Source organism: Chrysoperla carnea, chromosome 1 (assembly GCF_905475395.1).
Source record: "Chrysoperla carnea chromosome 1, inChrCarn1.1, whole genome shotgun sequence".
Taxonomy (NCBI): Eukaryota; Metazoa; Arthropoda; class Insecta; order Neuroptera; family Chrysopidae; genus Chrysoperla; species Chrysoperla carnea.
Genome location: NC_058337.1, coordinates 65,448,654 through 65,475,900, shown reverse-complemented (window position 1 = coordinate 65,475,900; position 27,247 = coordinate 65,448,654). Strand labels below are relative to the sequence as shown.

General features: G+C 28.7%; 1 protein-coding gene across 5 annotated transcripts in view; it reads left to right on the top strand.

Annotated features, from left to right (window-relative positions):
• LOC123305288 (tensin-1) overlaps positions 1–27,247 on the top strand; it is an 832,583-nt gene that overhangs the window by 418,346 nt on the left and 386,990 nt on the right. The window contains exon 1 of one of the 5 annotated variants that reach the window (XM_044886967.1): positions 822–869. The exons of the other annotated variants lie outside the window; for them this stretch is intronic. Coding sequence (XP_044742902.1) covers positions 837–869 — 33 coding nt within the window. The 5' untranslated portion in view covers positions 822–836. Of the gene's footprint in view, positions 1–821; positions 870–27,247 lie in introns of those variants that run through there. 5 annotated transcript variants of the gene reach the window in all.

Genomic DNA, 27,247 nt, shown 5'->3' with positions numbered 1-27,247 from the left:
ATGACGTATACATGAACGGTTGGTATTAATTAAGGTCACATTCTTATTAACTAAATATGAGATTATTCAGGTTGTGTACTAATGGATAGATTTGAGGCGTTATTACATTAATAAAAATACTCATATTTCTTCCTAGAAAATTTGATAGAAAATTGGCGACCGTAATACCTAATCAGCTTCTTATTTTTGTTAATCACAATACGATATGAATACTCATTTTTCTCATCAACATCATTTTTCTCAGAAAAATCATAAGAACTCTTTGACAATGTATGCCATATTAGTTTGATAATCATCACACATGCAAAATTATTTCATATCAATAAACTCTACCACCCAAGGTTACAAAAACTAGTATACAAATATCAACAAAAAAATTATTTACAAAAATCCTTTACTTCAAAATTTTCACAATTCAACAAAAACAATGTCCTTGGTAATATCACTTTTGAATCATTTTGTAGCATTTTAATTTTTTTTTTAAAGTCGTTGTTGAGTTTTTGTAATCAGTAAAATACTTTCAGTGTATAATCATTTATTTCAGGTGAATGTAGTGTATATGTATGTTTATTTGCATGTGGCGTACTTAGAGCGCGGTGTTTTCACAAAATTTTTATTTATAAAAAAGTGTTTAAAATGCGTATTTAACATTAAATGGATTTATGTTTTTTGTTATCGATCAAATTGTGTTTCTATGTTAAGATAGAAAAAATGTGTGTCTTAAAGGGTTTTGGTAATTGTTGACGGAATAGATCAATTTTGTATGGTGCATTAAAGTGAATGTTGTGATTAAAATATTGTGTAGATAACACTCATAGATTAAAGTTATCTCAAATATGGAGGAGGAACTAATTACTGAAAAAATACAGGTGATTGTGTGATTTAATACAATGAGTTTATTATATAACACCTTTAGTTTTATCAGATAACGTTTTAAGTATAGAGTAGTTACACAATAATAAAGCGGTAAACACGGATACAACTTTATAACCTATTTTATTACCTATATTTTAAATTATAATGTATTTTATACAGAATTTGATAATAAGAAATTAGTTCATGACTTAATTTCCTAGCCTCCAGCTCTAAATCAATTTTTTTTTTACCAACCAACATAATAACTAACTATCTTTACCAATCCGAAAGCTAATATTCACAATACAAATTTCAGGTTGTATCTACATTATGCGAATCATGTTGAGTATTTGGTAATCGAATTATTGAAATCCAATCTGGCTATATCGTTTAGCGATGAGGGTAAACATATTTTGCAAGGAAATAACTAACATTTCAAACGAAATATTTTATACAAATGAATCGTAATTACAATTAATAACGATCCAACGTATCACAAACAATGCAAGCAGCCTTCAAAGAATTTCAATAGAATAATTTAAATTTAATTATTTTTTGTCTTCAACGTTAGAAGAAATTTACAAGCCGTGGATAGACTTTGGTGCGACCCTTGATACCGCCGATAAAAAAACTGTCTATGGGCGTACACACACATACTTCTCCAATGTGTTAATGTTTTGTCCTTACCATGAAACGTAAAAATATGGTGAAAATTTCGATTTCGAAAATCGGACCCATTACAATAACTATCATAGTAGAGTAGGAAGTTAATAAAAAATACTTTTGAAAGGGACAAGCTTTTATTGTCCTAAAAAGTAGAAAGTAATATTTTTTATGAGTCGCTCATACACGACAATTGTAAAAGCTTCAGGCCTTAAAATTTGATTTTCTTCATAAACTAGCTGATCCAGTGAACTTCGTTTCACCTTCTTTCTACTTGATAATATCTTTGATTAGTGATTAATAATCTTAATTATGCTGCAGCTACAACTCATTGATAGCCATGGTATGCTTCGCCCCTTTTGCCGCTAAACACAAATTTGAAATCCATCTTTTGGTCAATTAGATGGCTTTCGGCCGTGGAGCCCTCTGCGTTTGCATACATCTCCCATTCATAATTGTTTATAATATGCTTAGCTTCGCTAAACACTTTTACATTAATTTGAAATTGAAAATAAAATAAAGCCCATATGATTAAATAAAAAAAAACCGCGCCATATCCTTCGACTTCCCTGTCTTTCGAAGGAAATGGATTCAAAAATTTTATACACCGCACGTCTTTGTCGAAATGGAGGTAAGAAGGTGAGAAATACTTTACGTTCTATTCGCATACCTACCAAATATACAAAAAATGAATGAATCCCTGAAAATTTTATACTTTGTTTATATGTATTATAAATTTTTATGTATCAAGGTATACTAAGTTTAGTCCCAAGTTTGTACTGCCTAAAAATATTGATGCTACGATCAAAATTGTGATATAGATGTTCATAAAATCACCTGATTAGCCCACTTCCGCCTATCTGCTGTAGACACGATAACTCAAAAACGAAAATAGATTTCAACCTGAAATTTTTACAACGTGCTCAAGGTGTAAATTGTGGTTAAGTTTGTAAATGAGCAACACAGGTAAATTGAGTCTTGGGTTCGTAGGACCCATATTGTAAACTGTTGCGAGATAGAACAAAAGTTTAAAAGTAAAACATGTTACTTATAAAAAATTAAACATCCTTTGTTTGAAACATATTTTTAGAAAACACTTTTGAAAATTTTCGAAATTCAGATAAATGGTGACCTGGCAGCTTTTCTGTTGGTTCTTTAAACTCTTCTTTATAAAAAATAATGCAAGCACTGATACTCAACACTTTCTATTATACAATTTATATTTCTATACAGGCATTTCAACAATTAACTCAGTCATTTGTTTGTTTTAAACACCTATATTATCAAAATACACTACATAGGTATATTATTTTATTACTATTAAGAAAAGTATGCACTTTATTAATTTTGATAAGATGCTAAAAATTTTATAATAATTTATGAGTAATTTGAGCGATACTACGGTACGTGTTTTTTTATGAAGGAGTACATTTCAATCAATTTTCTAGATAACAAAATTTTTTTATGGGAAAAAATCAACCTTTTGGAGCGCGACTAATAAGAGAAAACGATATGGATTAATCAATTATTGTGTTGGGTGTTTGCTAATTCAATGCCAACCTTATAGAGATTGTACTTCAGCTGATATGCAAAAACTTTTTACCCCCTATGAATCGAACATGAACGATTTCTTACTAAAAAGACCAATGCAGTCCAAAATAATTCCTTTTAACGAAAAAATTGATCGTTCTCTAACAGCTAATAAGTTAGTGGTCTTATACAATTAGTTTTAGCTTAAACAGTTTTGGAAATTCAAAACTAGCAGATACGCACTCGCTTCGTTGTCAAATATCTATTTTAAAAGCTAAGACTATCACATTATATAGAGCCTTCACTTCCCTTGCGCTCAATTATGCCCTCTTTTGTTCACAAATTAATGAGTTTTAATTTTAGATGCTGAATCCTAATTCTTTTTCTAAAATAAAAGTAGCTTAAGTTATTCTTTATTATCCTAGAATAATTTTCCATCAGACACATCCCAAATTTCAAGTGGATGCGTACTGTAGTTAGTTTTTGATAATCCCACAGGAACCTCACATTTTCCGGGATAAAAGTATCGTATGTGATAATTCAGAGAATAGACTATCTGTTTATCGTTTTTTCGTGATTGAATAACAAATATCTGAACATTCAAATATCTAAGTATCGTAATACATAAACATTCAAACATACAAGCTGTCGTATTTACATAATTTCGAGGATAAACAAATAACAAAATAGTAAAGCAATGACATTTTTTTTGCTTGTTTTAAGAGATATTTCTGTATTACATTGTTTATTAATTAAAAAAGATTGTAATTGAGTGGGTATATAGTGAAGAGTAGTACCCGCACTTACTCGTGTTTAACTGCATGTAACATTGATTTTCGGTTCGTTGCTTAACACCTTTCTATTAAAGTTAAAAAGAATGAATGTATATAGGTAATACGAAATTTCTTTTATAATTGTATATTTTTTCAGGTGTGATAACATTGTAATTGTTTACAAAGGTTTTATCACGTCTATTATATTTATTTATGTTGTTTCCGAGTCCAGAATGTACCTCAATGAATCGATATATCAGCATACTTGCTTGTTAACACGGTGAAACTTTCAATTATCAAATTTAAAATTTGCATATAAATATAATCTTTGATTTCTAGTTTTTCCGTTCGACTTTCTAGTACTAGCTAATTTCCTCCAAATTTTATATCGTTTTATATTCAATTTAAGGACCAGAAAAAAAAATCCAGAAATGATTGTTTAATCTACCAAGTCTTTAACTTGTTATATTAGTAAAATGCAAAAATAATATTCGTGCAATAGCATTTCAGTTTGAACTATTTACACATCTAGAAAATGTTCTTCGTTGGTAATCACTGGAGAACGAATAACGGGTTAGGCTATTTTATAAAATGTTCTTAATAGTCAAAGGTTATAGGGAAGGAAAAGTTTATAAAATTCCCTGAAAAGTTGAAAAAATTTTGAAAATTATAAGTGTTTTTTGATTTTTAACTTCCCAGTGGGATAGTTATTGTAATGCGCCCGATTTTGCAAATTGAAAATTTTGACATATCTCCACGTTTCAAGGCCTTTAGAGTCGAATAGTATGGTTTTTAAAAGGATGTCCGTGTGTGCACATGTATGTATGTATGTATGTATGTATGTATGTTCGGATTCAATTTTCGCCTCGCGCATCTCGAGAACAAATGATGATATTGACATAGGACCAATTTCATTTAACGCATAATTATGTATCTGAGACCTGATTAGATGTTGAGAAAAATCGTTCAAGCCGTTTTTTGTTTATTTTTAACAAATTATTTACAAAAAAATAAAAAATAAAAACGATATAAAATAATTCCACTAATATAAAGTCCTTTCCATTGGGAAGTTAGTCGTGTGGACCTTTCGGGTCGCAGCTAGACCGCTTTTTTTAATTTTAATAATGGAAATACCTACATAATTCGTTTTTTTTTTTTTTCGTTAAGGCAGAGTGGGCTTGTGGTTAAGTCAAAGGAGGAAGGAATATATTGTGTGATGTTTGTATTTATAATGTTCCAATAGTCTAGCGAAGCGCACGTGTAACGGCTAGTTATTCAAAAGGATATGCCATAATATTAAATATATCATATTATACACATTTAGTGATGTCATTCATTATAACTTGTTTTAATTACCGCATATAATCATTTTTATTAATGGACTTTACGTGATTAATTTCGATTTTATTACATACCTACTATTCTCTTTAAAGTTAATTCTGTCAATGTAATATAGAACATGCAGCCTGAGTGAGTCTTATTTAAAAGTTGTTTCTTAGTATTCATAGATTTTTATGAACCTTTAAATTTAAAGAAAAACTTACTTAATTAGTTAAGATTTCCCCGAAACGAATGAATCATAATAACTTCATCTTCCTCTGTCAAATTCAACTTTATAATTACATATTTTATTCTTAATTTAAATAAACTTTTTCTATTTACCCTTTGAAATTTCGTTTATGGCTATATCATAGTCCAGCTCTTTTAATAGATTTCTTTCCATATTCGTCATTGTAGCATTACAGAACGAAGTTTGTTTTTAACCAACTTCAATTTTGAAATAGATCGTTTGCTAATTTCACGGGTAAACAGTGATGTTTACAAAAAATGTTTCAAACAAAAATTGTTTATTTTTTTATATGAAACATTTTTTACTTTTAAACTTTTGTTCTATCTCTAACGGTTTACAAGATGGGTCTTACGGGTCCAAGATCCAATTGACCTATGTTGCTCATTTACGAACTCGACCTCACTTTTTACGTCCTCAGTACGCTATAAAAATTTCAGCTTGATATCTCTTTTCGTTTTTGAGTAATCGTGATGACAGACGAATAGGCAAACGACAGACAGACAACCGGAAATGGACTAATTAGGTGTTTTTATGAACACCTATACCAAAATTTTGTTCATAGCATCAATATTTTTAAGCGTTACAGACTAAACTTAGTATACTTTGGTATATTTCATATACATGGTATAAAAATCTATATAAATATTGCCACCTAATAATTTGTATAATTTTGGTGGAGGCCCATTTTTGGATTAGTCCCATAGACGGCTGCTTTGCACCAAATGGTAAATTCATTCTCTACCCATAAGTATATTTCTTGAAACGGTAATTATTCATTTTATTCATATGGAATATTTTTTAATACCTATAGAAATAATTTAATGATTTGATTAATTGATTAAAGATAAATTTATTAATGATAATTATGTATTAGTTTTAATATTATAAATCAAAATATTTACAAGCAATTTTTAATTCTAACTACAAACGACAAAGCTAAATGAATAATTAATCATAATTTTTTTTAAATTCATTCCGTGTTGTTAAGAAAAAAATCAAAAGTTGTACCTAACGAAGTACGTGAAACCACTTAAACTTTTACAAGATTAACAGCCGATCTTTAAACAACTTAAAAAATTTGCTTTATAAACCATAAATTATCTACCTTACCTTTCAAATTTTTAATTTTAAATGTTACTTTTAAGATATTATTCAAACATCAATCCTCCCTCCATTTTTATATTGATAAGCAGTATGTGAATACAATCCTATAAAAATTATTGCTTGGCTAAATACTAATATTTTAAAAATTTATTTACTATGTGTCAAACTTAAAATTCTCAGGAACGTCAGGGACATGATGTAAAAAATAGTCGTTTCGTTAAAAGTTTAAGGCCCGACCAGCTTTTGGTTATTAAAAATGGAGCGGCAGAATAAATATCCTATGTGTCTCAAAGTTATATTGTGCCTGATGATATAACTTTCGTTGAAGCGACCGGTTGTGCGGTCGCGCGACCGCACAATCAAAAAACATTTATATTTTATTTTCAAGCAGTAAACAAATCACCAGCCAAATCTCTAACAAACGCCCGAAAGTTTTCGTCGAAAAGATAAATTTTCTTACTTATAAGTACATCTACATAGATTTTGTTGACTGACTTTGTACATAATTTTAATAAGTACATACAATTACAATCAATTAATCGATATAATTAATTAATTTTATCAACAAAAATAAAAAACTTAATTACATAGATAATGTTTGCAATCAAAACTTATCAAACTACTGCGGTATATTGAACTATTAATTTGTAAAAAATATCTAGGGCAAACTTTTATTTAATTTAATATTTTAGTAGTACCCCAACTAAATTTATTAAAAACACTGGCAGATAATTTGTGTTTTTTTCGTGAAGAAGTATATCTGAATTACCAAAAACAGCGAATTTCTCAAAAATTATTGATCTTTGAAAAAGATTGGAAGAAATTAAAGTGAAAAACGAAAAATTCAAATTGCACACTTATTTTAATTTTGTCCGCATTTTCCAGAAAAGCTTTACAAAAAATTTGTGTTGTTCTCTTAACAAAAGAGTGCAACGCTTAAGTTTTTGAATATCCTTCAGCTATTTTTTGAATAAAATTAAAAAAAAGAGTCTGCAATATTCCGACACAAAAAAGGTTATGATTAAAGATTATTATTAAATGTTTTGTGTAAATATCAACATTTATTAAATCTTTTAAATTACAATATGATATTAAAAATGAGAAAAATAACTAAAATAACTAAGCAACAAAAATATATATTGATTCGGAATTTCATGACTTTCGATTAAGTCGTTTATAATATATCGAGTTTTTATTTTAATTTTTTCCTGATCTATATCGTACAAACAAATAATGTATCGAATTCGTTGATGTGCGGATCAAAACGTATTAACGGCAATATGACCCGAAAAGCATTTCATTACATTCGCTCAAGTTGCTTAGAGTCGGTCGAATTTTTATTATCAACTATTTAATATGCTGGAAAGTTATTCGTAATTTGAATTTACTTGCATATTATTAATAAAAATCCGCAAAATGAAAAATTAGTGGATTATAGCGCTTAAAATAATTTTTATAAATTAAAAAAAAAAAAAAGTGCAGGTACTAAAACATGCTTCTATACCAATAAATTTTATTTCAGTTTAAAAAATGAAATGCGTTGAGAATTTGCCTTAATTTTATCTTTCTATTATAAAGCATCCAAGAAGAGTCTTTTTTTTTTTTTTAATTTTATTGAAACTGGCTTCAGAAAATCTGCTATACAGCCATCCAAGAAGATATTGTATTTAATGAGTTCCAGAGACACAAACTATTTGTGCAATCGTGATTTCGTCTCAAATATGTAGAACAACGGTTTTTTAAACAATTGTATGAGACAACGCACAGCTATGGTGCAAATGTTTGAACTTGTGTGGGACTACATGACAAATAGTCATGCTTTACTAAAACGCTATATTTTAATTTAAAGTTTTTTTCCTATGTCTGTGCAAATGCTAATTTCTTGGGTATATTTTCAATGACCTTTAAATTAACAAACACGATTTGTAAAATCATTCCATATAATCTTCATTTAAATGCATCATCATATTGAAGCATTATCAATTCATAAGTAATAATCGTTCCAGCAGCCTAACAAACAATTGTGATAGTAAATTAAAATTATTTTTTTATAAAACAGATATCATGCTTATTCCTTTACCGTTAAAATCATTCCACGTTTAACATGAAATAAATTTATTCCTGAAATTGTCACTGGAACAGTAAATATTTGCATAACAAGATGGTAGAACTGAAATAAACAAACAAATTTTATATTATTCTAAGAAATTAATGGTCAATTGGATTACCTGGGCGTCACAGTATTCAAATGGAACGTTCATTAAAATTGTATCAAGTATTTTTCCACTTTTATCATGAATTTTTGCGGCGTACAACATCAGGGTTACAGTCCGCACTATTCCAAATATTAATTTAAAATAAGAATATATTGTGTTTGCTGATAAATTGGGTGGTTCTCTGTGAAAAATTAATTTTTTTGAAATCAATAATTCTCTAAAGTCTAAATCAATAATATAATAATTAGCCAGTGAGTAAAAAAATGTTGTTCGAATTCTAATATTCTATTTTTATTTTTTTTCAGGTAAGCAACAAATTTATTTTTGATATAACGATAAAAAAATATCTCTTTGGTAAGTGTAGCACTTTTTTCTTCATGTGGGTACCTTGCGGGGGAGGATAAGCCCCAAGGATACGTTTTGTTTGTAGTTCATTGTCAATTTTATTTTAATTTTTATTGAAAATGTTACATATTATGAACAGCTTCAGTTTATATGTAAAGTAAATGAAGCGTCATTTTTATACTATAAAGCGTAAGGTTCGTAAGCGCAAAACTGTTGGCATGATAGGCTCAATTGTGAGATTTGAAAGACAATGACGTCAATCTCAATAAAGTACAATAATATGATGAAAGTTTACACTGTCGCTGGGTATTCTCGCCAAAGTCACCACCACACTTTTGTCTTACTTCGCAAGTATCTCATTGCAATGGCTGATATCGGAGTGGTAACAGCTGCATCGGTAATTCTCTGTACGTTATAACAAAACTTTTCGACAACACGCTTGTATACAAGCCACAATAGCTACTGAACTATAAAAGTAATCACGACCTCCACAATCTCGTTCTCCAACTTCGTGCTACTTCGCGAGCTTGTTTACTAAATTTACTGGAACTTGTGCGCTCAGTTCGTGTGTCTCATCTTGCGTGTTTCAAGTAAAAAATTGAGCACTATATCTATGTTACTATGTTTTTTCGTTGACGTTGATCGTCTTAGAATAAAAGTAAAAAGGAAACTAATAATGATAATAATTTTCACAGCGCATTAAGACGTAAAGCTGTGTAATGTTTATATTTTATGGCAATAGTGCAAACCAAAATTATAAATGTGTATGTGCTTACCTTACGACTTCTGATATGTTAATGCATGAATAATAAAAATGAGCTGTAATAGTTAAAAATACTAATATGGATATTGATTCATTAACGTAACTACATAATTTTGTAATTAAAGTGTACTCTGTCGAAATATTTTCCCAAAAACGAGCTGGTAATTTCTTTAAAAGAAAAATGTTTAATCACAATTATTTTTTGTGTAAATTAACATGTAATACATTGAAATTAAAAAATTTAACTCTTACTTGATAAGTTGTGTTGTTAAATGCATTCGAAATTTTTTTATCAAGTGTTTCATAAAATGTGGAAAGTATTAAACACATTAAAATTATGAATTGTTCCGTAAAGTACCATAATAATGCAGTCCGCAAGATTGCATACTGCAATAAAGAGTTAACTATGATCAATAGATGTCATTATTGTAGTTATGGAAACTTATAACACTAGTTTAAAGAGTTTGAGCTAGCTTACGAATTCACGTAGGTACCAAATGCAGATAAGATACTGTCATACACAGCTTGAAAATATCGAACATGCTTAGCATTAACTTACTGTACATGTTCCCTCTGTGCATCCGAGTGAACAGAGACTCAATCAACCGCATTCGAATGGGAATGCCATTCGAATGTTGTAAGTAAGCGTAATATCGGTATAATTAAGAAAAAAATGGAGAAGTATACCTTTTTTTAGTAAAAAAATTACCTGAACTAAGCATCCAATCCATAAACGATACGATACTATTTCAAAAACTGCTGCGTATGGTAAATTTAATTGTTCATTTCTTGACGCATTATTTCTTTCAGTTTGTTTCATATTAAAATCCAATTTTGAAAAAACTACAACTTGCTGTATGGTAAATTCAACTGGAAATGGTTTAGAAGATTTTAATCGTACGATTTTTATTTTAATCGTACGCACGTTGTTTAATAAAGTATCACAAAGTGCGTTTACTAAAAGGTCCATACAACGACCTTACATTATATAGTGCATCTCTAGATGAATCTATTTAGTTTAATTTGTTTTAGTTACTTAAGCTTAACTTGTAAAGTTAAAAAATTTTCGGTTCAAAAGTTCAAAAAAATCGTTTTTTGTTACTTAAGCCAAGCGCGAAATCTGCTAAAATTAGGTACGATTACATCTTTTTTATAAGACAAAAAAGCCCATACGAAGATATAACTTATCATTAGTCCATAGGTATAGAAAAAAGGCATTTTAGATTTCAAACCCTGTGTTTTTCTACGTACACGAAGGAAAAGTATCGGAGTATTGAATTTAGATTCAGTAAATTGTGTTCTACAAGAAACTACTCTTGATAAGAATAGTTTATTTATAAAAAATTATCTTCGGTTTCTTTTAGAAGTTTATATATCTAAAAAAACTGCTACTTATACCATACGATGTATATACATACATTAAGCTCCTAAAGAAAATGGAAAGAAATTTTTGCCCTAATTTGAGAACTCACGAAACAAATAAGATATTAACGAAAAAAATGTGCAAGTAATTTATTCATTAAGAACATTTTTTTACATTTAATATCTCTTACGGGCTACAAGATGGGTCCTACGGACCCAAGACCTTTTTTACCTATGTTGCTAATTTACGACCTAAAAACTCATTTTTTACGTTAGTAACGAAATATAAAAAATACGATTACATACTAAACGCAAAGGTCATGAAAAATCCAAATATTATATTCACTCGTTTTCGTAAATTCTGTCCTGCTACATTACAATATACAATTTTTTCGACTGTATTGAATTTTTTTATCATTCTTCGCCAGTTTATTGAAATTTTTAAGAATATTAAAGATGCAGAACATGAAAATAAAGCAATTGTAAACATAACTAAAAAAGACAAGAGTAAAAATGAATTAAAATCATGGATAATTATTATTCTGATGGATTCAAGCCTATCGATTAGTTTTAGCTCTGTTACGCCAGCGACGCTCAAAGTACTGAAATCGCATTTAAATAATGCCAAAATTAGGTACTTTACTTAACAAAATATAATAAAAAACTCCATGAACTTGGATGGGCTTTGACTACCACATGCGGATTGCCGTTATACCATTTCACCGACCGTACTTTTAATTTTTCAAGAAATTATTATTAAGTACTAAAGATAAGATAAATAGCTCTGTTACACCAGCGACGCAAAAAAAGGGAATAGCATTTAAAATCTGCCAAGGTTAGGTACATTTTAGATGCTAATTAGGTACCAAATTCAGAAAGTAGGTGCTATATAACTTACATGCGTTGATGCTAGCAATGCAAAATAATAATGAAATTATGAATATTAAGGAAACGCAATCAGGTGCTTATTAAGTGCTTAACGGTCAGGATCGTGAAATTGTTTAATTAATAAACGAAAGCCTCCAATTTGGAAAAACAACGAATCTAAAAATCTTACTAATAGCATTAATTTCGAATTTATGTCTGAAACTTTGCATAGTTATTAAAATGGATAATCCCATCGTTGATGCAATCCCAAAGATATTATACACAAATTTCAGAGATTTCCAAGAAAATCTTACTGAGCTGATAGGATCTTCTTCCAATATTCCGGTAACAGACATTAATGAAAATAATTCTGCCATAAATAATGGTACTTGAAATGCCTTGTGCAACGACGTATTTGAATTAATTCGTGAAGAATAATCTAAAATAAGTATAGTAGTTTTCTATATGACCATATACCATTTGTAAAGCATTTTGTTAGCCATTATGATATATGAAGTAAGAGGAGTTTTTATGGACGTTCTTATGTATAAGACAAAGGCTGTCGTCACGTATAATACACCATCAACTAATAAATTATATGATTGCGCACGCCATCACACACAATATATTGCCTGTTTCTTTGTCTTATACATAATAACGTCCTTAAAAATTCTTCTCACTTCATATATTATAATGGCTAAAGATATGTATACAAACAGTATACGTAAAACAATTGAATTGCGATTAAATAACCTTTACTTTGTTGTGATTTCGACATGACTTTAATTTTGTTGGTCTTCATTATTTATTTTTTAATTTTTTGAATTTGTATTTTTAGTTTTTTGCACTAATAGACAGTTTAAAACTTTCTCAAAAACTTTCAAATAATGGTGTTTTATTTTATATATATACTTTTAAAATAAAATACTAAAATTGTTCATACTTCATGAATTTCTTTATACGATAACTTTTTTAACATTAACTATATGGATAATGCACTTGGATACATTTCTTTTCGATTTATCGCATGCAATTGGAATCACTTATCATTAAAAGAGTTTTATAAATGTCGTTAATGAATTATTAAAGTAATTTTGAATATAATGCGTACTTTATAATTTCAATTATCCTTTTACTTTTTTATTTAAATTGAAAATAAAATTGATATAATTTGACCGTGAGCCCATTATGAAGTAGAATTCTATAATGCTTTTTGTCTTTCATTTGAAGAGTTCATAAAGATAAATATGGCAATAAAGAAAAACTGGCCAAATGCGAATAAGACTGCGCGGAAAGTATTTGGCCATTAATAATAATTTCATATTTTTTGTTAATTTGACTATAATTTGATTCTAATTATAATTATAATATACTATAATTTGATTATAATTATAATTATTTTGTACTTTTTTCAGAGATTCATTTTTCATGTAGTTGACTTGAATTGAAACGAAACCAACTACTACTGTACGAACTTTTTCTATGAATACAGTTTAATTCGGCGTCTTAAAATATAAATGCTAAGCCCATTTTTATAAATCGGTAATTCCACTTTCGATACGGTACGAACTTATTGTATAAATACAGTTTAATTCAGCATCCTATAATATAAAATCTAAATAAAGATTTCTTAGTACAATAATTATTCCTTTCTTGAATAAAACACAGCATGATACGTAAATGTCTTTTATCATTTAAAGTACTTAATTATTATTTGTTAACAGGTCAAATTTCCCACAAGCATCGTTTGCTTCAACCAACACGTGTACGCGGAGCGGAGTGTTTCTATGATTATTTTAAAGTTCATGTTGTCATAAAAATATTATATATCTATGTTTTTATAATGCCTTTTTTTATTATAATCACCACTTATCTATTTTTAAGTACGTAATAAAAAATTAATTTCTTAATAATATTCATTTTTCATTTATTTAAATAAATTACCAAAGATTTATTTATGGGTCAAATTTTTTAATTAACTGAATACCCGTACAAGGTTTTACTTCAAAAACGTTACAATTTCTACGTTCATTAGAGTGCCATTATCATCATTTGGAACCATAAATTAAAGATTTCTGTAAAAATAGCAAATATAAAAATGGTAAAATTCAATTAATCTGTTCTGATATACTAAATGTTTTAAAATTGTAAAACATGCAGCTTTTTTTATTATATTGTTTACGTGCATACGTAGAAAAATTCATTGCATAATACGTTATTGAAGTATTATAAATAAAAATTTAATTTAATTTTAATGAAGCTTAAACAAATCAATAAATTAAATTTTATATATTAAATTGATTGTAATAATAATAACATGATTAGGTAGGTACGTGCTATGCGTCACACTTGCGTATACTTTAAATTGTTTAATTAAAATGTAAATAAATTTTAATTTGACAATATTTAAGGCAGGAGGTATTTAAAGTTTTTAATAAATTTTATATAGGAACAGCGTACAGAATTAATTTTATATCTATAGAACATACAGAAAGAACTATAAAATTTGATTGAAATGTGATAGACAGGACACATACATTATAGGAATTTATTAGTTTACAAATTTTTTATAGGTACATTGAGACTTTTTTACTGAGTGTAAGATACAAAACTAAGTTGCGTATTTAATTTGAAGATCTTGATTATTTTAAGATAGTATTTTCAAAAATTGTCAAACGACTATTAATAAATCCTGAAAAAGAATTCTGTCATATCAGGTAAGATAGAGTATGATGTTCTTCATGTCTTCTTCTGATAGAATACACTCACGTGCACAGTGAAATTGAATGAAATTTTCAAGTTAAAGTTCTTCGAAATCCAATTATCACGAAAAATATCAATCAATACTTCATGATAGACGCAAACACTGTGCATACCATAGATAATAAATATTTATATTATACTTAATTGTCTAAGGTGCATACTCCATTTTTAAGCAGTTTTTTTTTTACATTCGCAGAAATTTGTTGATGGAGTAAAAATTTTGCTTTTTCGTCTAATATCGATTTTATTTAAAATTTAAAAGTTAAAGGCTGGTATAATTCATGCAATATTATGAAAACAGAAAGCAACCTGAAATCATACTAAAGAAATTTCTTTCATTCAAACTAAGGTCCAGTTCCAGAATTCAGTTTTAATTTGTTAAAATATTTTCCCATTTTTACGGAAAACATTAAAGGTTGTTAGAAAACATTTAAGGGGTGTTATTTTGAAGAGTTAAAATTGTTAAATTTGTTAGATAAATAGATCCATTGGATTACTTTTCCAAATCTATCGTCATAACTCTGAAGAGTTATGCGAGTGAAAGATGGAACGCTTCTAAAGATGGTTCTAACTAGAATGCTACAGTTCTATAATTTAATTAAAGTTCTACATATTTAACGATAATATTTCGTTAGCCAGAAATAATCATATTCAAACATTTGGAAACTTGTTGGAAACTCATGACACCTTTCGCTCTATTTTTATAAGCAACTAGCTGTTACCCGCCCGCTTTGCGTGGCGTAAAGGCAACATCCCCACTTGCACCCCTCCCTCTACATTTCCTTGCGTTGGATAACAGTTTTGTAATGTACACGTCATGCTCTTTTATTTGATACCCCACTTAGGTATATTTGTAAATATTCGATATTTCCTTCCCACTTTCTCGCTACACCTTTCTACCCTCCGAAGGTTAAAAAAATTTCTAAATGTAATTTAAAACATTCTGACCAAGTTTTGAACTATTAAAAGCCATAATTGAAAAATATGAATTTTTTATTCATGAACACCCCCGCAACCCCCCTTGTGGGTGGAATTTCGTAAAATCCGTTCTTAGCTGACCTCTACTTGGCAAAAGGAATATTCCTGCCAAATTTCAAGTCTCTTCAAGTGACTATCTATCTATCTATCTATCTATCTATCTATATCTATAGAAAGTCTCCTATATATTTATAGATTAAATGGCAACCGCAACTTTCCTGTGCGGTACTTATCCCAACATACATATCTGTCATAATTCACTCGAATTTATATTGAGTTCGATATAATCGATCATATTGTTGTGTTCATCTTTAAAGGCGCTGGATGAGACACTGTGCCTTGCGTGTAGTTTAATTAGGTTTCTAAGCCAGTTGATTTGAATTTGTTTCGCTAACGACGAATAGTCAACCCAAAAGTATGATATACGATTGCTATTTGACTGTGGTTGTATATATTACATAAAATGATATAAAATACTTAAAAATTTAAGTATATCTCATACAATGATCCTTTGATCCTTTATATGGCAACAATTCTCCTAATATTACAAATTCATTCTTTCTGTCTAACGTAACAGAGTAGTATTGATTTACACTTGGTATTTTAAAAACACCTTTAAAAATAAATGAAATAATAAATATTTATAAATATGATGAAGTGTTAGATGATATTAGACATGAATAAATATCAAACGAATTGATTTTTATTATTTTTGAAGTAATATGTTAATTTTATATGTAAATAATCATCTTGTTTGTTACCTACAACAGAACACAGTTACGAAGTCAAGTGAATAAATACATCAACTATTATTTTATCTCTAAAATCGTGCCTACATACTTTTTTTTTACCTCATCTTTATTCTTTTTACCATTCTTGCTCACTATTGTAATAATAATTTTGTATGATGCGTTTTTACTTAATTCTTAGAAAATTATTTGTTTGATTTGTAAGTGTATGTATTTTAACGGAAATGGGTGAAGTTTATTGTATTTATTAGTGATGCGATGATTCTCACACGATTTTGAAACAAAAATCAATAAATATGTTTGGCGGCAATTGTTAATAGAAAAATAAAAATGTAATTCATCATGATTATGCTAAATATCACACGCTTTTAGGACATCAGCAATTTTGTTTTATTTTTCTTAAAATTGGCGTTCAAATGTGAAGACAAAACCAATTTTTTTATTAATGGCTTTTTTTGAGGAAGAGAAGAAAAACTCTGAAAAAGCTACATTTCACCATTTTTAAATAAAATGTAATATAAATCCAAAGCACTAATGGAGCATTGATATCAACTTCGATGCAAATCAATCCCAAAAAAACTTTCTATCCCTTATTAACCCCATTAGGCGACGATTTTCAATAAACGTTTATGCAAAATTTGAAGTAGATTCTACCCTTAGGGGTAGAATTTCTTATCGAATGTCTACGTCATACAAAGAAGACACCATCCAAATTTTAGGTGTTGATCCGTCAGTCAGTCATTCAGGACAATCATTTTATATGTATAGATTAGCATGATTTCAACCTGGCACATGGTTGGGACGATCTTTTTTTAGGAATTTACGATTGAGGCAAAGTATTCATATTCTGTAAAGGATTATCTATACATTTGAACTTTAACAATAATAAATTACAAAACAAGAAACTTGGATAAAAAACAATATTTATGAGTTTGTTAAAGATGCTGTTATTAAATAATATATGCGACCTTCTTTTCCAAAAATGCCGCGGTAAAAATAGGCAATTACTTTGATAAATAATAGGTTGTCATTGAAGGATAGATACACATTTAAATTACGATTCTAATTCGTTTGAACATGACATTAATACTTAAGAGAAAGCATATTTTCTTTGATACATACCAAGACCAAAAAATAAAAATTTATTTAATTTTATTCAAATTGAATTTTGCCTTAATTTTTACTTACTCAAGTTTATTTACCTTACTTTTTAAATACACTTTTTGTTTTCAAATCTCTGCTCTGTTAGATGATACCGTTTAACTGTAGGATTTTGTTAAATAGAAAGAAAAGAAAATGTGGACATTAAAATACCACCAACAGCAATATTTGATCTCACTAATCTACGACCCTACTTATTTCAGATTCTTTGTACACCACACATTATATTACTTTGCTGCTGCAGACTTTGAATAACACACGAGATCCTTATTTTTTTGATCGCGTCTTGATTTGGCCTTTTCGTAAGAGGAGATCCTGTCAATAAACGCGACTAAACAAGAGTCTCGTTGAAATTTCGATAATTTTTATTTACTTTGTCGGTACAAAACTATACGAGTCGAGATCTATATTTTACACGAAAGAAACAATACCATGAAATTTCAAAATCACAACGCAACGAGACATGTCTTTGATGGTACTATGATAAAAGCAAGATGTCTTATTTTGTTTTAGTTTTCCTAATTTAATTTTATGTTTATCAAACTAACATTTTAATGCTAATGCTTCACATTAAGTGAATTCCACATTTATTAAGCTAAAAAAATACGTTTTTATATTTCTTCTTGTATAATACGGTATTCAAATAACTATCATAAGAGATTTTAATTATAACATTTCTGTGGCGTTAGAAAAAATGTATGACATATTATTTTAACATAGAATGGCGTCAAATATGCTTTATATATGTTGCAATGGTTACGGTTTGTTGAATACACAAGCATCATTTGAAATCACCGTTATAATCATTTATATTCCACTCTTTAGTTTACACGATACGTATGTCCCCCAGGAAACAATGTGTAAATGCATGTAAAAGATAATGTTTCCCAAAGAAAAATGGGGATCGTACGTTATCCACCATGTGAAACTTTTACACAATACGCAAATCCCCCAGGAAATAATGTATAAAAGCATGTAGAAAATAAAGTTTCTCAAAGTAAAATGGGGATCGTACGTAATCCAACATGTGAAACTTACATTATTTAGGAAAAATTAGAGGCTTTATTCGGAAAAAAAAAACCGGAATAAATAGACCGAACATTTTATAGACCCGTAGTAGGTACTGTTGCAATTACGAATTGGTTGGGTAAAGTTTGCCGACCATAGAGGAGTTCGTTGGGTTCTAAACTTTTAAGCCCTGGTGATCAAAAATGGTACACTATTACAGATATTTTTCTGTAAAATTCTTATTTTTTGCGGTCTATTTTTTTCAAAATCCGATTTACGCTGTCATAACCAGACACAGATAATTCATACAATGAAAGTAGTAGAAGGGCTGAGTGACTAAATAAAGATTTGAACAATGACTCGGAAAAATTTTTATTAAATTGCGGAATAATATTCCGTCGTGGTTGACATCGTATTGACGCATCTATGTAATTAGTAAAATACATATGCCATTAAAAAAAATTCAATTTGAAGAACTGATGGTGTTTTCAGACCATCAGGGACTCAAATTGAAATCAGTACCAAAAACCTAAAATTTAACTTATCAATTAATCATTCGTTTATACATCTTTTGCAAAAATGCATATCGATTCTCTGGACAGTTTATGAAATTTTTAAAAAGGATGTATAATCGCAGGTTTATTGATGAATCAAATTTTTTAATATTTGGTATTGCTTGCAATTTTTTTCGAATAAACTTGGGGTCTCGATTTTTAAGTAAGCCTAGCCCAAAGATAATTTGCTGTATCGATTAGATTACTAACAGTATGAAATTATCTACATTTCCTAATTATTAAACTACCCACAAGTTTTTGTAAAAGTGTATTGGTACGTGTTAATTAATAGTACATTTAATAAGCCGGAAAATACCATCAAATGTGGAAAAGTGGTGGAACAGCTGCGATTTCAAAATTTTTTTGTGTACGTGTTCCTTCGACCTTTAGGAACAATCAGTCGCACTAACCTCGGCATTACAAAGAAAACTGAAAAAATTAGGGTAGTTTTCCCATGCCCAAAGCACTCCAAATAGTAACAGTGAAAAAAAATTAAAATTTTACCTCGAAAATCAACTCCCGAGGATTTTCGAGGTCGCTGATCATGAATTGAAGGTTAAAAAGCAACTGAATATGGTTTCAATTGTATAAGAAATGCAAATATAAATCACAACAAATACACAAATCATTTTTCCGTTTTGTAGGTGTCGGACAAAATGAACTTTTTTGTTTTTGATTTATCTTGAAAGAAATAGTTTTTAAATGAAAAAGGAAATAAATAAATAAAAGTTTGTCGCGTCCTGCAACCAAAATAAGATGCTCAAATTTCTCAATAGCGTTCTAATTCACTATTGTCGGGCTTTACCTAAGGTAAGGTTCCAAGTAATTTCAAAAAATTAAAGCTTACTTTATTCGTATTTATATTTTATATTAAGTTTCATTATTCTAATACTTTTGAGTCGTAAGTTATGCGTAGCAATATATTATTTAGCAAATATTTGAATCAGATTGTAACTAGTTTTCGTAAATTTTATAATAGTCAAAACAAAAATTGCTCTTAATAAAAAAGTTTTATTTCAAAAAGTAATTAAAACTCCATCTTATCATACTCATAAATTAATTAATTATCAAAATTTATTGCTTACCATTCTACTAACTCTGTTATTAGTAGGCTTGTATTATTATAGGTAGGTAAGTACTTTGGGTAAGCCACCAGACACTATCAGAAGATATATTAAAAATTATTTATAAAATAAGAATTATAAAATTTTTATTTTATGTTTATTTTATTCTATATAATAAATGTAATTTTTTAACTACCCAAATAAAAAAAAAACTATATGTTGAGAAATAGAGAAGATAAGACACAAAAAATGAGCCAAAACGGTTGGAACTACGTTCGTTCAACAGTCAATTTTTATTTATAAATTTAATGGTACGAGAGCCGGGCACGTTTAGAGTTTATTTTAAGATGGCTGTATTTCGGATATTACTTTACTTATTGAATTAAGGAAGGGAATTACAACTTGCATCTCAGAGCGGTTGTGTTACATAAAGCTGGATGCGCGCTAGTAAAGAAATCTAATTTCTGCCTGGCAAATTTACTTAATTTAAATTACATTCTTGAATAGACCTTTTCATTTACAAAAATAATTCTTTTTGTTTCGGACAGATGTCAAAAAACTGTTCAAATAAAGACATATCACGTATCTTACAACTTTGTCAAAAAGCGCTGTTCTATAAAGATAAAAGATATTTATTTTCTTTACTACATTAGTTTTTTTACAACTGCCCGAAACAATAGCAAATCGTTGAAAAGGCCTATCCACAGACTAAATCATATTATATTTAGCGCCACACTAAAAGCTAAAAGCGTCTGAAAACGTTTGAAAGCTAAAAGCGTCTGAAGAATGTAAAGCCAATGTAATATATACTGATTTTATCCCAAGTTTGTAACGCTTAAATTGTCGATGCTACGAACACAATTTTGGTATCAATGTTCTTAAAATCAACAAATTAGTCCTATCCTGTTATCCGTCCATCAGACCGTCGACACGATAACTCAAAAACGAAAAAAGATATCAAACTGACATTTCATAGCGTGCTCAGGACGTAAAAAGTGAGTTTGTGTTTGTAAATGAGCAACATAGGCCTATTGGATCTTGGGTAGGATCCTTCTTGTAAACCGTTAGAGATAGAACAAAAATTTTTATTGTAAATAACATATCACCTAATTATAAAATTTCTTCTAGCAACCATTTCTTGCCCGATGCCCGAGATTTAATCTTAAACTCTTGCCTTGATAATTTGCCAATTTAAAAAAATATTTAGTAAGAGTACCTACTTCAAATAAGTAAATCCTATTTTATATAATAAACTAAAATTTATTATTTTATTTAGCGACAGTCAAAAATATTTCCCAATAAGTCAATATTTTTGAACAAAAAAATTATAATCTACTCAATATCAGTTTTTCGAATATTCGTTTTGTAAAATTAATTGTAGTTCATCTTAAAAGTAATAAGTTTTCTAATTTACCAAAATTTTCTAAGAAGAAAAGAATTCTAAGCAATTTTTACCCCACAAAAGAACTTTCTCATTTTCTTTGCATTTCAGTATACTTGACAAAAAATAATATTTATTTTGCTTGTAGGTATAAATTTTATTATATTTAAAAAAATGAATAATGTGGTTTAAAATTTGTTTAATTTGTAAAAAAACAATAAATTTTATTTTTGGGTATTGTGTTATCATTATAATCATTTAAAATTGTTTGGTCAACGATGGCGCCCAATGATATAAATAAACGGACGCAGAGAAATGCCACATAAAATGTAATAAAAACCATTATTGTTTAAATATTTAAATAGATTATCACTTCCTTGTTTCTTTCAACTAAGTAAAAAGATGATGTATTTATTTAAATTATAATTTCGGTATTGAATAAAATGTATGAGAAATATTTTTATTTAAACTTATATAAAAATGAATATTTGAGATTATTTTAAAATTTACTTCTTATTTTTCAACTTTTCAATATCTCAAGGACAACATTTTAGGCAAAAACCCTTACGAATTTATAAATTTTCAGACAGTTTTTATACCATGTAGATATGAAATATATCAAGGTATACTAAGCTTAGTCCCAAGTTTGTAACTCTTAAAAATATTAAGGCTACAAATAAAATTTTGGTATAGGTGTTCATAAAATCCATACATTACGTAAAAAAAATATTGCGTAATCAACACTGTCTATACATGGTATTTCAACAATTGACTCTAGTCATTTGTTTGTTTTCACTTGTTCTACTTGCAGATCTGGGTTATTTTTATCGGTAAATTAGTAAAATCCCAAAGAGTAAATTGCACTGCAAATACGCTTCTACCATAAAGACACACCGGAAAAATGGTTTTGCTTTTCTACATTTGAGATTTTTACATTTTGTAAATTAATATTGTTAGATTTTTACGTAATATACAAGCTGATTATTAAGCAGGTCCAAGATTGTTTTATTATAAGCTCAATATAAAGCTTGCAAAGATTATAAGCGCAAGTAAAGATTCTGTTTTTTACCGTTTAATTTTATTTCTATATATTTTTAAGACACCTAGTGGAAGTGAAAATTTGGTTGCACACCGCCCAACTTGTAAAGTTAATGTGTTAGTACACGTACTTAAGTTAAAGTGAGATTGACAGTTTCACGATTTCTTTGACCATAGTACGAACCGAATTCTTTATGATGATGTCAACTTTAATAAACCATTCAAGCGTGAATCCGTAATGGCTGGCGAGCTTCCCAGATTAAACATCATCAACATACAAACCGCATATTGAGAGAGTGAACATAAAAAAATCTAGTTATTCTTCAAGTCAATGGGAGGAAGCACTAACGCTTGCTATTTCCAGCCCTACGTCAAGATAAATTTTAAGAGCTGTTCGATTAAATGAGTCTTCATGCAAGCTCGCCTTAGCCATTTATGTTTGTAAAATGCAGTGTTAATTAATAATTGCATTATTGCATGTAAAGTGCATATAGGTATTATTACTATTATTGTAAATGTGTATACTTACCATTGTTGTACGTTTTACATCTATTATTAAACAACAAACAAGATGCAAATTAATAATAATTGTAATTATTGTTATTATTTCTGTATGTGATAAAAGTTTGTGGTTATTCTATTATACCTTTTCCTCTATGGTATACAATTATGTGGTTGTTGAATGTGGTAGCACTAATATTCATTAATTTTGTATCTGATTCTTAGTTATTACCAGATTATGTGTTATTATAAGCTCCTCCTTTCTAACTATTATGTAAATTTACAAAATTCACACAAGCCAATGTCATCGAAAAAGAAAAATATTTTTAATTTCGCTGTATAGGGAAGTTAATGTAATGATTCGAAAAACAAAAAACGACAATTTATTTACACAATTTTTATATTGATGGCTTTGTGTACGCATACGTAAGTTCGTTCCTTCACGAACTGTTCGTTCACAATTTTACGTATATGACAAGTCAAAATGATTTCGGATTTGCAACACTTGTTCCGTTATAATATCAAAAAAATTCATTCGCAAGAGCTGCGTTAGCTAAGCGAATAGCTTCAGAATTGAAAAATAACACATTTTTCTTAAAATCGTATATTGCATTTTTAGTTTTCCAAGAATTTTTATTTCAAAAACGTCCAGAAAAAAATCACAAGAGTCCTACTTTTTACGAAAATATTTTTAATTTTGGAAAATTCAAAATTTTGTATTGCGTAAATTTCTCATTTCATCGTGAAGTAGTTTCAAAAATTCAGTCATATACTAGAATTGTGATAGAAATGACATTGAACCCTTTTATTAAAGCTATTTGATTAGTAACTATTCTATTTGCTTCAATAGTAACAAATATTCTATATACTCGATATGAAGATTATTTGAAAATTGATCTGATTTGAACAGACATACCAAAGAACATTGTTATAGAAAATATTTATTATTACAAATCGTAAAGAGTTCCAGTACTATTACTAACAACTTACAACACGGTTTGTCTATTTATGTTTTATTTTGTAGTTAGTCTATTTTTTTATTGGATAAGTTTGTCTAGTTTATAGTTTGTCTATTTTATAGGTAAGGTTTGCAGTCAGAAGAACATTGTCTATCATTTTATAAGCCTCAAACTATTAGGATGTTTCAAAAATTTGTCCGTTTTTATGAACCTACTTTAAACTGTATCATCTTAGGGAATACTAATTCAATTTAATCGAAATAAGCGCCATTTGAATTAGCGCACTTTTGCCAACGTAACACTAGTTAATTAAGTCTGGTCTTAATTGGTGATGATTCTACCAGTGAGAAAGTTTTCAAAGTGCTTTAAAAGATGGTGGTTGGCTGGCGAGAGGTCTGGGGAATATGGTTTTTGTGGTAGAACTTCGACGCACAATTCCTTTAATTTTCGGCAATGATTTGTAAAATGTGCGGAGGGACGTTGTCGTGGAACGTGGCTACTGCTGACGCCATTTTTGATACTTTACTCTCATTTCCTCACAATGGAACGTTGCTGTCATATTGGCTTAGTTGTAGAAAGAAATACTGTACCACTTTTCGAGAATTTCACTTTTCCAAAACGTATTAATTTTTTACCATCAAAGATGCCAACAATTAATATCTAGAAAAAATTTAACCGCATCAATGTAATTGGCCGTGTTATCCATGCTATCTAAACTTCCTTACGAGTTGTGCAATATAGCTAATCTTTAGTGGATACAAATATTTGTCTCAATTTAAAATACATTCATAGCAAGAGCCTGCAAATTAATATGCACCAAAAAGTAAAAAATAACGATAATATAATATAGTTACAATTATTGTTATTTTTGGAGTCGGTGTTAGCCAAGGAAACAACTGTGACAGAAAAGTTTGTTACATTAACTTGGCTGACACCTACTTCAAAAATAACAATAATTGTAACTACATTATATTATTTTTTACTTTTTAGTGCATATTAATTTGTTTTGGAATAGTTTTTTTTAAGTCGGTTTTCCTTATATTAAAAGTTTTTTATATTTTTATATTTTTAGTGAATCTAAACTGCATTAACTAATTTGTCACTAAAAAAAGAATCATCGAAATCGATTGACGTGATATTGAATTATTTGTCCATTTATCGCACACATACTTAATGCAAATTTAAGAATTATATAGTAGTAGACTCATGGATACCATTGTCAGAATTGGACCAAATTGAAATGGGGCCACACGGGAAGCACCAGTTTTCAAACAGAAAAAAAAATCATCAAAATCGGTTCTCCCAGTCGAAAGTTCTGAGGTAACAAACATTAAAAAAATACATCCGAATTGAGAACCTCTTCCTTTTTGTCTGAAGTCTGCTAATAGTAATCATAATATATTTTATTTATTTACCCGAACATCATAACCTAACAACAAACATAAAAAACAAAATAATAATAATAATAATATGTTACTTACAACTATATCATCATTCATCACATATGTAAAGAGATCTCTTGAGACATCTCACAAACTTATAAAGATAAAGTATAGTATCTTTATATTACAAGCAATAGAGAAAAAAAAACTCCAAGGACCAAAATTTTAAAGAATCACTGAGACTTACTAAATAAGTAGTTGAAGGAATGTAAAATAACCTGCCAAAGTTAATACCATTTGGAACGTTTAGGAAATTATAAACTTGAAAACTAAAAATAAATAAATTGAGAAGAAAAAAAAAATTGTCAAAATTGAGGTTGTATTTCACACTTTTTTATTTTTCTTCGATTTTTTAGTGACATAATTGATTAAATTATACTACTTCTTACGTACTATAATAAGTACTTTTTACATGTATTTATGTAAGCTGTTATGCGTGAAACCCAGAATTTTAACAGTTTTTTGCTGACAAAACCATACATTCAATGGTAAAAGGTGATATCACAACAAAGCTATTAAACTGATAACGAGAATCGATTGCTCGTCGTTTTTATAAAGATAATATTATTTTCCAAATGATTGAAAAAGCATGCATGGCATCGCAAATTGGCACAACACAGTGGATTTCTTCTTCATCGCATTTTCGAGTTCTTATTACGAACTTAAAATAGGAATCTGGAAATTCTACCGAATAATATTCAATTTGTCCATTATTCAATGTTTTAACAAATAACATGATGTAATCATGGGATCGAAGCTCAGCAAGTATTATTTTATAGAAGCAAATAGTGTCCAAAGTTACAACAGCAATACACTTATAGCCGGAAAAGCGTTCTCTTTTAGATACAGAGTGGTAAAATTTTGAGATAAAAAGGATGCTTTTGTAAATATTGCCAAAAAGATTTCTAAGAAAAATTGGAAATTTGGCAGATGATTCAAGCTTATGCTGATAAATTACAAAAATCAGCGTGTGAAATATGAGTGTACCAGCACTCCTTTACGAGAATGTTACGAAATGTTTCAGCCTGTATCTAGACTTTTAAAAAGACATTTTCCTGGCTATCAATAGTAGAATAGTCAACTATTCTACTATCAATGTATGGAGAAATGGTTATTTTTTTTAACGTTATCTATTATTTGATGAAGGCCTGCTTTAAGGTAGTACCAGCATGAAATCACTTTTCGACAGATTTGGCCGAATTTTTTTTCTCGGGTTTATAATAGCTTTATTTATGAATTCCTAAAATTTCATAATTTTTGACCGTTTAGATCGCGAGATATTGAAAGACAAAGTTCGCGATTTTGAGGGTCATGTCCCATTTAAAGCATGTAAAATGTCCGGTCTCTCCAACTATTTTTTATGATATTATTATATATTGAAGAAAAAGTAGAAAAAAATGTTTATACAATAAAATTCTAAAAAAAAAATTTAGAAATTAATTTTCACTTTCGAGATATTAATTTTGACGTAAATTGATCGAAATTGGGACGTTGGCATAATTATTTCCCATTTTAAACGGTCAAAATTTCTGAAACTTTGGGAATTAATAGTAAGCATTATTAAATTCTTAAATTTAATTTTTTCGTTAAATTCTGTCGAA